Genomic DNA, 12,131 nt, shown 5'->3' with positions numbered 1-12,131 from the left:
TTTGCATACCCAAAGAATGCTATAGAACTAACAAGAGGATTTGGTAAAATGACTGTATTCATGAAAAAAAAAATCTGTAAGACAACAGCTATTATTTTTTTCAGCAATAATCAATTGGTTGCAATAAACGTACATGATGTTTATTACAACTTTATTACAAATAGGAAAACAGTGGGATATAATCTGAGTATATATCTACAGGGAAATGGTTGTATAAATCAGATAAAAGAAAGAGTTATATTGCTATATATTGATGTAGAAAGACACCAATATGTGATATATGTTTGAGTGGCATATATATAATACAGAGACATATAGAGACTAAAAAGACCATAGAAAAGATCAGTGAAACTAAGAGCTGTATTTTTGAAAAAATAAACAAAATTGACAAGCATTTAGCTAGACAAGAGCGAGGGAGGGTGAGAGGAGGTGGAGAGAGGAAGAGGAAAGGGGGAGAGAGAGAGAGAGAGAGAGAGAGAGAGAGAGAGAGAGAGAGAGAGAGAGAGAGAGAGAGAGAGAGAGAAAGGACTCAAATGAAACCAAATGAAAGAGAAGACATTACAGCTGATATCACAGAAATACAAAGGATCATAAGAGACTACTGTGAACAATTATATACCAATAAAATGGACAACTTAAAAGAAACGGATAAATTTTTAGAAACACACAACCTACCAAGACTGAATCATAAAGAAATAGAAAATCTGAGCAAACAGATTACTAGTAACGAGATTGAATAAATAATTAACCTTCCAACAAACAAAATCCCAGGACCAGATGGCTTCACTGGCGAATTCTACCAAATATTTAAAAAAGAACACCAATTCTTTTCAAACTCTTCCCAAAAATAGAAAAGGGAACACTTCTAATCTCATTTTATGAGACCAGCATTACCCTGGTACCAAAATCAGACAAGGATGCCACAGCAAAAGAAAATTACAGGCCAATATCCCTGATAGAAGCAAAGTTTTCAACAAAATACTAGCAAACTGAATTCAACAATACATTAAAAGGACCATACACCATGATCAAGTGGGATTCATTCCTGGTATGCAAGGGTGGTTCAACATCCGCAAATCAATTAATGTGATACATCACATTAATAAAATGAAGGATAAAATCATATGATTATTTCAATAGATGCAGTAAAAGCATTTGACAAAATTCAATATTCTTTCATGATAAAAACTCCATATAAAATAGGTACAAAGGGGACGTACCTCAACATAATAATAATAAAGACCATAGGTAACAACCCACAGCTAAGATCATACTCAGTGGTGAAAAGTTGAAAGCTTTTCCTCTAAGATCAGAAACAAGGCAAGGATGGTCACGCGAGCCACTTTTATTCAACATAGTATTGGAAGTTCTAGCCAGAGCAATTAGGCAAGAAAAATAAATAAAATCATCCAAATCAGAAAAGGAGAAATAAAAATGTTACTATTTGCAGATGACATGATATTAGATATAGAAAGCCCTAAAGGACCCACAAAAAAACTATTAGAACTAATAAACAAATTCAGTAAAGTTGCAGGATAAAAAAATCAATATACAAAAATCTGTTGTATTTCTATATAGTAATAATAAACTATCAGGAGGAGAAATTAAGAAACTGATCCCATGTACAATTGCATTAAAAGAATAAAATACCAAGGAATAAATTTAACCAAGGAGGTGAAAGATCTGTATACTGAGGACTATAAAACACTTATGAATAAAATTGACAAAGGCACAAATAAATGGAAAGATATTTTGTGTCCATGGATTGGAAGAACTAATACTGTTAAAATGTCCATACTACATGAAGCAATCTACAGATTCAGTGCAATCTTTATCAAAATTCCACTGGAATTTTTCACAGAAATAGAACAAAAATCCTAAAATTTGTTTGGAACCATAAAAGATTCCAAATAGTGAAAGGAATTCTTGGAACAAAAAAAAAAAACAAGCTGACCGGCCTGGTGGCTCAGGCTGTTACAGCTCCATGCTCCTAACTCCGAAGGCTGCCGGTTCGATTCCCACATGGGCCAGTGGGCTCTCAACCACAAGGTTAACAGTTCAATTCCTCGAGTCCCGCAAGGGATGGTGGGCAGTGCCCCTTGCAACTAAAATTGAACGCGGCACCTTGAGCTGAGCTGCCACTGAGGTCCCGGATGGCTCAGTTGATTGGAGGGCATCCTCTCAACCACAAGGTTGCTGGTTCAACTCTCGCAAGGGATGGTGGGCTTCACCCCCTGCAACTAGTAACGGCAACTGGACCTGGAGCTGAGCTGCGCCCTCCACAACTAAGACTGAAAGAACAACAACTTGAGGCTGAATGGCACCCTCCACAACTAAGATTTGAAAGGACAACAACTTGACTTGGAAAAAAAAAAAGTCCTGGAAGTACACACTGTTCCCCAATAAAGTCCTGTTCCCCTTCCCCAATAAAATCTTAAATAAAAAAGAAAAAGAAAAAGAAAAACAAGCTGAAGGCATCACACTCCCTGATTTCAAAATATATTACATAGTAGTCAAAACATAGTAGTCAAAACAGTATGGTATTGGCATAAAAACAGAAAATAGATCATTGGAACCGAACAGAGAGCCTAGAAATAAAGCCACACCTATATGTTCAATTAATTTATAACAAATGAGCCAAGAATATGCAGTATTTTCAAAAAACGGTGTTGGAAAAACTGACAGCCACGTGCAAAAGAATAAAACTGAACCAATATCTTACACTATACACAAGAGCTAACTCAAAATGGATTAAAGACTTGAACATAAGATCTGAAATCATAAAACACTTAGAAGAAAACATAAGTGGTAAACTGTTGACATTGGTCTTGGCTATGATTTTTTGGATTTCACACCAAAAGCAAAGACAATGAGAGCAAAAATAAACAAGTGGGACACATACAACTAAAAAGTTTCTGCACAGCAAAGGAAACCATCAACAAAATGAAAAGGCAACACCCCCAAAAAATATTTGCAAATCATATATATTTGATAAAGGGTCAATAACCAAAATATATAAAGAGCCCCTATAGCTCAATATCAAAAATAACCCATAAAACTCAATAGAAAAAAAAGTAAACGGATAAAAATATGGGCAGAGAATCTAAATAGACCCTTTTCCAAAGAAGACATACAGATGGCCGACAGGTACATGAAAAGGTATTCAACATCACTAATCATCAGGGAAATGCAAACCAAAACCACAATGAGCTCTCACCTCACACCTGTTATAATGGCTATGATCAACAGACAAGAAATAAGTGTTGGTGAGGATGTGGAGAAAATGGAACCCTTGTGCACTGCTTGTGTAAACTGGTGTAGCCACTATAGATAACAATATGGAGGTTCCTCAAAAAATTAAAAATAAAACTACCAGATGATCTAGAACTTCACTTCTGGGTATTTATCTGAAGAAAACAAAAACACTAACTTGAAAAAAATATCTGCACCCCCATGTTCCTTGCAGCATTATTTACAATAGCCTATATGTTCATCAGCGGATGAATGGATAGAGAAAATGTGATGTGTGTATACGTATACTGTGTTTCCCCAAAAACGAGAGCGAGTCTTATACTAATTTTTGATCCAAAAGACTCACTGGGGCTTATGTGCAAGGGATGTCATCCTGAAAAATCATGCTAGGGCTTCTTTTCCGGTTAGGTTTTATTTTTGGGGAAACATGGTATACATGTGTGTATGAATATATAGATGTGTGTATGAATATGTACATATAAATGTGGTGTGTGTGTGTATAAAGTGAAATATAATTTGTCCATAAAAAAGAATGAAATCCTGCCATTTGCAACAACAGAAAGAAAAATACCACATGATCTCACTTATATGCCAAATGTAACACCAAAAAAACCACGCTCATAGATACAGAGAACAGATTGGTGGTTGTCAGAGACCAGGCATAGGGGTGGGGAGTGGAGTACTCGGGTGAAAGTGGTCAGAGATACTACAAAGAAAAAAGGATATAGATTGACATAGAAATATACTCATGATATGTGTTTGAGTGGGAAAGAAACCTGTATATACGGTAATCTGACTTCCATTACCAGTGAGAACTGAGCGAGAACGCTCTGTTTGTGTGTGTATTCTGAGCATGAAGGACACACCTAACACTGTTCATTAGGGTCACTTCAAGATATTCTCTTTTTCACATCCACATAATATTAATGTCAATACCTAAAATACAATATGCAGCAACAAAAATTAAAAGCAAAAAGATAAACCCAAAGCATAACAAAAGTGGAAAAAAATAAAGCAGAATTACATTTTCTAAAAATTTAGTAATGCCAAAGAAACGAAACAAAGCAATAAAAACCCTTCTGAATAAACGATGCCAGATGCAAAAAACAAAACAAAATAAAAAAAACAGACTTTTTTTTCAATTTTAGGAAGAATGTATTATAATTTTAGTATCATAGACTACTTTAAAATATTGGTGGAATCAGAAAAACAATGAGTGTTCCAGGACATATTGTGTAAAGTCCAATTTTTTAAAGAATGAGAACAGAATGGACCAATAGTGCAAAAAAAAAAAAAGTTATTGACCTAGAAAACAGACTCAGAGACTTAAGCTATTCACTCTAAGAAACCCAATGCCAACAGAAGGTTATAAATATGAAAATTCATAGGCAATAATGTAATGCAACAGGGCTAGGAAACAAGTGTCTCTCATGCTGCCGCAGTTCCCCTTCCTACCCCCCCCCACACACACACACAGCCCACTTTGAAGACAGCCATCACTAATCTATCCAGCAGTGTTTCCCTCTGAGCCAAGATAAGGCTTTACAAATTTCCTTAACTTAGCACCTTCGGCAGCCTCTACCAAACTATCAAAATTGTAGTTGCAATGTAGGATGAAAACAACTCATCATTTCTTCAATAGAAGAGGATCCAAGATAAGAATTCACAACCTAAAAATGGAAAAGGTATACAGGGTCTCTTCAAGGTTTAACATTCAAGAGGAAGACATTTAGACATGTGCTTGTTAAATCCCTGAACTTGATAAATAGAGAATGATGGCTGAGATCATCCTATTAAAGTGCTGAAAAGAATTCGTAAATCCACAGAATCTGCAGAAATTCTCCAGTGGGCAACCTCATCTCCAAAGAGTTACCCAAGGGGTTTTGACTTGGATAAGCTCGAGCTACTTAAAAATAAAATAAATAATGTAAGAAATAAGGGAATCATTGATATATTGTAAAGTTTAATTACTTTGATGGCATCCATTAAAAATGAGGGAAAAAGATATTCTATATGTTTCAGAACGTCAATTCTATTAATCCTGAAAGAGCTGTGGAGGGCAAATTAGGTGAGTCCAACAGCAGACAACATATTTCTCGTTAGGGAGTCCAAAGTGGTTCTTTTTAATAGACAAAAATAGGAATTTAGACTAATAAAAGGCAAAACACGGTCTCCTCATTTTAAGTGTTAAGGGGTTATGCCATTGCAGACAAGAACCATTGATTTTAAAACACGATTGTATAAGTATCACTCAAAAGGAGGAAAACCATTGGGCAAAGCTTTCTTATGGCGTAGAATTTTTATTTTCTCTTGTTTGGAAGTGCTTTTGTCAGGTTATTGAGATGTGGACGTGACCACGCTATGCAGAGCTGTGACCAAACACACATGCGTGGAAGCAGTGCTAAGTCTTACTGTTTTCCACCTGTCTTAACAGCAACTGTAGGATGTTTTCCACCTGTCTTAACAGCAACTGTAGGATGTCATCAATGGTAAGACACAACGTGATTTCAGGGTTGTTAAAATGTGTGTCTTAGAACTGATGACATAGAACGTACTAAACAAGTTACCTTCCAGGCAGCTTTTAAAGGAAAGAAGGTGCTCAAAAAAGATAAATGTAATTTAGCATGACACGTATTGTACTACAAGGAATGTACAAAATGCGCTGAATAAGGAATAACCCATGCCCAGGGGAAGCACAAAAGGCTATCCAGTTGGGACACAGAGACGTCCTTGGAGAAGGCAGAACTGAAGAGGGAAAACCCCAGAATGACAGAAAACAGTTTAAACATGACAGACTGGGTTAAGTGCCCCACTTCTAAGGTCCTGGGATCTTAAAATTTGGGGATTGAAGACAGCACAAGGTTTTCATGGTACTGATGCTATCATAGCCACTGCCAGGAGAAAGGGAGAGCAGTGTCCCTCACATATAGGCACACTGTAGAGATACTGTGTTTTGTTCCAGATCACCAAAGCAAAGTGAGTCATAATCTTTTTTGTTAGTGGAGGGTTTTGCCTTCGATTTGTAAAAATCACAGTATCTGTGGGGGTCAATAAAGTAGACCACAATAAAACGTATGCCTGTGTATGTGTATGTTGAATGCGTGAATGTGTAAGTGCCTGCATGTGACTTAGGGTTGTCTGTAGCTGCAGATAACAGCTGTGTTTTTCCTTGTCACCCCAGAGAAACTTGAGAGTGAGAAGCTGAACGTTGCTGAGGTCACCCAGTCAGAGATTGCTCAGAAGCAAAAGCTGCAGACTGTCCTGGAGAAGATCAACGAAACCTTGAAACTTCCTCCCAGAAGCATCAAGTGGAATGTGGACTGTGAGTTGTACAATGAAAAATGGGACTGTTAAGTGATGTCTGTGGTCCTTACCATGAGATTTCCCCAAGAAGCCATCCAGTAAGCTGGCAGGCCCTGTGTGGGTGCAAACCCATTTATCTTTCTAAGGAAGGACATCTCATCCTACATACTTTTGGGAAAAATAACATGTCAAAATCCAGTACACTTGCCTATAAAAGGCTTTCTGTAGAAAGCTCATGTGAGATTGGGAAGGGAAGGAAACTCATATTCATTGGGCTACTTATGCATGACAGACAAACTTTTGAGAATGTGGCTGTCTCCACCTTGTAGAGGCTTGGGGGAGCTGAGATCCCTACATTCAGGCCGCTGAGAAGCTGGGGAGCAAGAAATAAGGCTCTGTTCCAAAGCCCATGTCTTCCTCCTCACCCCCTTATTATCCAGAAAAAGCAAAGATATAGCTGAGATTGTAGGCACTGGAACAGGATTTTTAAATTCAGTTTTGACAGCTAGTACAGCTCGAGGATTTCAGAAAATATAAACCATTCATTCTTTTGCTGCCTCAAGGGCCTTGTTGTCTAATAGGGACTTAATGAGTCCATATCAGAACCAACATTAAATCAGCAGACTGGTGACAACATTATTTCCCGTAGGGAGTGCAAAGTTGTTTTGTGTTTTGCAATAGATAAAAATATGAATTTATATTGGTTAAATGATTTAAATTATGTTCTTTGCCTTTGTTTTAAGTATTAAAGGGTTCAATACTATACCTTATTACATCCAATTTAGGCAACTTAAAAGAGACACATCCCCCCCATAAAAATACCTTTCAAACTTGGGAAAGAAAAAGGAATCTTTACCTCCTAACTTAGAGACCCAGTAGCTGTCAGTCGCAATCTCTTCAGCAGGTTCCTAACGTGTGACATTGGAGGGAGGCAAGACACCAAGTGCCTCCTTCAACATAATTACCTTTGCTCGGCAGGGTGATAAGCTGCCTCGCAGAGCAGAGCACTTAGAACAGGGCTTCCTCTGCTGAGTAGAACATATCAGGGCGGGAGGAGGGGAGACCACAACTCTGGGCCCTAGATGCTATCTATGCTGTGTCCCACGAATGCTAATAGTGTTCAGTGGGGGAGAAAAAAGGGGGACTTGATCACTAGTTTGAGAAACATGTCTGCATTTTGGAAATCCACAATCGCCAGAAACACTAAAGCATAAAGTCATAAACATCATAGTCCTCTCATGAAGACCGCTGTGTAGTTTTGTTTGATCCTGTTTCCCTCTCCTTAGACTACGGACCATCACCGCGCACCCTGCCAAACAAAACAAAACACCCTTTAACTTACCAGGGAACCCAGTTTGGGAAAGGCTGAGCTAGAAGAATGGAATTTTTAAAAGCCACATGGGGACCATCATTGGCTTTGAATGATTTTTCTTGGTTCATGTTTACTTTCCTTTCTCTTAGGGAAATGAGTATGAGCAAAATAATCACTCAGACTACCACTCTCATCTGGCTATTTTCATTTTTTGCCCACGACTGTCCATATCAATGCATATTTTTACTTGATGAAGTCATATACATCTTGTGTTTTGTTATTTTCGCTTAATAGCATGTCATACATATTTCCTCTATTCCCATGTGGTCCTTGTCGTTATTGTTTTCGATAGCTGCTCTATTTCATGGGGTAGGTCGCCCATAGGTAACTTAAACCTTATGCTGACGTTGATCCTTTTTGGATGTTTGCCAGTCTATTGCTAATATCAGATAGTGCCAAGTTGAATGTCGTAGGTTGTGTTTCTTTTTGCTTCCCTTGAATTCTTCCTGTCATAGATTTCCAGAACTGAGATGAATTGCTCGGTCGGAGGGAATAATTATCTCGATGGCTAGTTCCCTGTGATGCCTCAGGAGTGCCAGAAATGCTGGGCCTGTTTACAAGCAGCAGTGGTTTCTTCCATGAGGAATGTGACAACAGGCACAGCTCCGGGGGGACGTCCATCCCTCCTCTCTGTTACCTTCCCTGGCTGTTTCCGAGGACATTGCATCGTCTTTCCACACAGGATAAAAGTGGCGAGGAGAAGCAGCTTTGGGTCCACTGCAGTTAGGACTCAGGGACCAGTACTTAAACTTTTTTTATCTGTTTTGCCTAACAGCTTTTAGAAGAAAGGATTGCTCTGCTTAATAATAATTTTAAAAAAAACAATTGAAAACCACTGGCCTAAGCTATCCTCTTGCTATTGGACATACTGTTTTCCAGATTTTTTTTCAGTGATAATATATTACACAATAATTAACATCTTTGTACATGTAGTGTGTGAGAGAGAGAGACAGAGACAGAGAGAGAGAGAGAGAGAGACAGAGAGAGAGAGAGAGAGAGAGAGAGAGAGAGAGAGAAACTGTATTTCTTTTGGAAAAAAACAATTGCCAGGAGGACCGAGGACTCATTGAAAGAATGACATTCGTGTGGTGCCTATAATCCAGCTCTGTATCGCTCACCCAAAGTGACATACAATGTCACTAGTGTGTAAGAACGACTTCCTTGACCACAGCTTTTTTAGCATTATGTTTTGTCATTAAAAGGGGGAGAGGTAGCAAATGTCCTACACCCCCTGTAACGGGGCTAATGGAGTGGCAGTTCTGACCAGAAGAGCAAACCCGGATGTCGCCTCTGGCCACCAGTGACATCACTGATGCGTCAGTCCCATGCCAGGAGCCTTTTCTGAGGCTGTAACTGTGGGTGAAACTTTTGACAATGCCCAGAAACCCGGAACTGAAAACTTCTTCTGGAAGGCGGCGTTAGAAGCAGACCATCTGCTGGTTGCTGGTGGGGTTCAGCTGTTCATAGTGGAAAACCTTCTCTGAAGAAGCAGTGATAACAAGAAACTCAAATGAGTTCTCAAGGAATGTCTGAATCACTTCCTTTTGTTGGTGATTTCTCAGAGCTTCTGTTAGAGCAGACTCATCAATCCCAGGGCGGACAGAATGACACCCTGATACTGGGCCCAGTGTAGGTTAAGTACACAAAATGGGCATTTCTTTTTTTGTTCCTGTGCTTTCCTTAAATGCTCCCTGTAAAGCAGAGCCATGAGAGCTGTAGAAGGTAAAGCATCTGGTGAATCTTCCCTTTTATGAGAAACGAGGGGGAGAAAGTTGACATGCTTTAATTGCCTAGATGCCAGGCACTTTCTCATAAATTATAGTAAAAAAATATCAACCATTCCTAGGCATCTGCTATGGGCTGGAAGCTTTGCCCACATTATCTCTGGATCTTCTCACAACCTGTATTTCGGCACAGGTATGGTTATCCCCATTTGTGAAGATGAGCAGTTGAGGCTCAGAGGCTTTGCGTGGCCAACGCAAGGTCATGTAGGCAGTAAATAAATGACAGGGTTGTCAAGTCAGACCTCAAGCTTCAGTGTTCCCAGCCATGTGTGTGTCCCATTACATCACAGTCTTTTTCTCTCATCTACTGAGAAAACTACAACCCACTAGTTGCCCCGCCTTCTCTAGTGTAAATGGCTTAACATCCAGCACATTGCTCAGTAGCCGTAGAGCCACCCCCTTCCAGCTATTTCCCAAGGGACATTGCCTACACTGACCATACATGAGACTCGAGAGCAACAAAGCCCTTTAGATGTCTCTCATCCCCTCCCCCAGGCATCTACAGCCCTGAACAAAAGAAGCAACGCCATGTTCCTGACTCTGTGCATTTACTGAGGGCCGCTTTGAGTCGCGCCTTCGGACGAGAGTAGTGGTCATAACCCCAGGAGTTCCCCTTCAGGTGGAAATGGAGGGGGCGTGCAGAGCAGACATGCCCATGGTTATTAGAATAGCGTGAACAAGAATGTGGAGGTGGGGAAGAGCTGGTCTGAATCCAGAACTCAGCAGTTGTTAGGGTCTCTATGGGAACCCTGGATTAGAGAGGCACTGTCTTAGAAGCCCAGCAATGACGTGACCCAAGAAGCAGCTCCATGGAGCCTGGAGAAGAATGAGGGAGCCCAGGGTGAGGCCTGTGATGACCAAGGGTGTCCCCTGATGCTTAGAGGTGGCATAAGAGGGACATGGGTGTGGTACTGCTACATTGTGCATAGCTGTATATATCTGCCTAGAACTTTGAAGAAGATTCTCTAATTTTCAAATCATCTTTTATTTCAGCTGTTCACGCCAAGAGCCTGGTAGCCATCTTGCACCTGCTGGTTGCTCTTTCCCAGTATTTCAGGGCACCCATCCGACTCCCAGACCATGTTTCCATCCAAGTGGTTGTGGTCCAGGTAAGACAGATACCACTACAAATATTTGGACCCTTAGCTGTGGAGGCTGTTTCTATGAGAGCTAAGGCACACTGGGTAGCTTGTTAGGAAGGCAGCTGAATGAATGCTGAGTGTCCTTGGGTTTGCTGTATATTGGAAGGCATGGGAGTGAGCCTACTGATGTATGTGGGCTTATCCCTGATAAGTGTGCAAAGAGTAGAAGAGTGTGCTGTGTATGGGACAGCCTTGTATGGGGCATGTGCCTGGGGTTTACATGTTTTTGTCAGGAGGGTGTCTGTGTAACACATATTTAACGGTGTATGTTTGTGACATGTGCGTAGGAGGATCAGGAGGAAAGCTGTATCTATGTGTGTGTGTATGTGTGTGCACGTGTGCACACGCACATGTGCCCTGCAAGCCGCAGAGAATCATTTTTTGATTAAACAAATGATTCTCAGGTATTGGGAAGAGACAAATATCCGTACATGTGAGGGCCTGTGTGCACATATACGTGTACATGTGTGTTTGAGAGAGACCCCAACTGGCCCTGCCTGTTTTGAGGGCACTGCCACTGTTCACCCTTCCAGTGAAGCACCGCTGGGATCTCAAGCCATCTTTTCCAGATTGTTGGATGGCGTTTCCATTCACATATGGCTGTGTAATTTCCACAGTGAGGGTGTGCGTTCTCCCTGTGACTATCTCACTCGGCTCCTAACCCCATTAGACACTCAAATTCAATTTTATTTTCCAAGTTTATGCCATTTAGCAAAAGGTCATCATTTTGTTTGCTTGTTTCTGTTCTTTTCCAAATAAACATGCTGCAAGGGAGAACGCCCTTTATAAGCAGCTCCCTGGTTATCCAAGGTTCTGGAATACAGAACAGTATGGCAGGTCTACTGTCCCTTGGTAAGGAAGACCTTTATGCAGTTTTATCCTGGTAAGCTTTGCCTGACCAGGCCAGGCCAGTTTCTAGGACAAAGGGCCTTCGAGCTGAGCTTCTGGGGATCAGTTGTTAATGGGAGAGAAAGAGGGCATGGGGAGTCTGCTCAATCAGTTGTTCAGTCATGCCCTAATGAAAAAGTATTTCTTTTACACCGTCTGGGTACCGAACCTGCTACACATCAAGGGGATATAATAGGACTATGACACCTTGGCCCTGCCTGCCAAGAGATAAGCAGCAGAGAGGGCTATTAGGAGCCCATCGTCACTACGAATGTGTGTGGTTCAGACACTAAGTGTAGCTGACTGAAAGGGACTCATTGGCCTCATTTATTGAACCCTCAACTGTGTCAAGCATGGTGCTAAGCATTTTATGTCTGCTATGGATATGTG

General features: G+C 40.5%; 1 protein-coding gene across 1 annotated transcript in view; it reads left to right on the top strand.

Annotated features, from left to right (window-relative positions):
• Positions 1-12,131, top strand: part of PARVA (parvin alpha) — a 153,724-nt gene that overhangs the window by 117,567 nt on the left and 24,026 nt on the right. The window contains exons 5-6 of the mRNA XM_081064230.1: positions 6,434-6,574; positions 10,705-10,820. Of these exons, the coding sequence (XP_080920356.1) occupies positions 6,434-6,574; positions 10,705-10,820 (257 nt within the window). The remainder of the gene's footprint in view (positions 1-6,433; positions 6,575-10,704; positions 10,821-12,131) is intronic.

This window comes from Rhinolophus hipposideros, assembly GCF_964194185.1.
Source record: "Rhinolophus hipposideros genome assembly, chromosome: 10".
Classification (NCBI taxonomy): domain Eukaryota; kingdom Metazoa; phylum Chordata; class Mammalia; order Chiroptera; family Rhinolophidae; genus Rhinolophus; species Rhinolophus hipposideros.
This window is presented reverse-complemented; position numbering and strand designations above follow the sequence as displayed.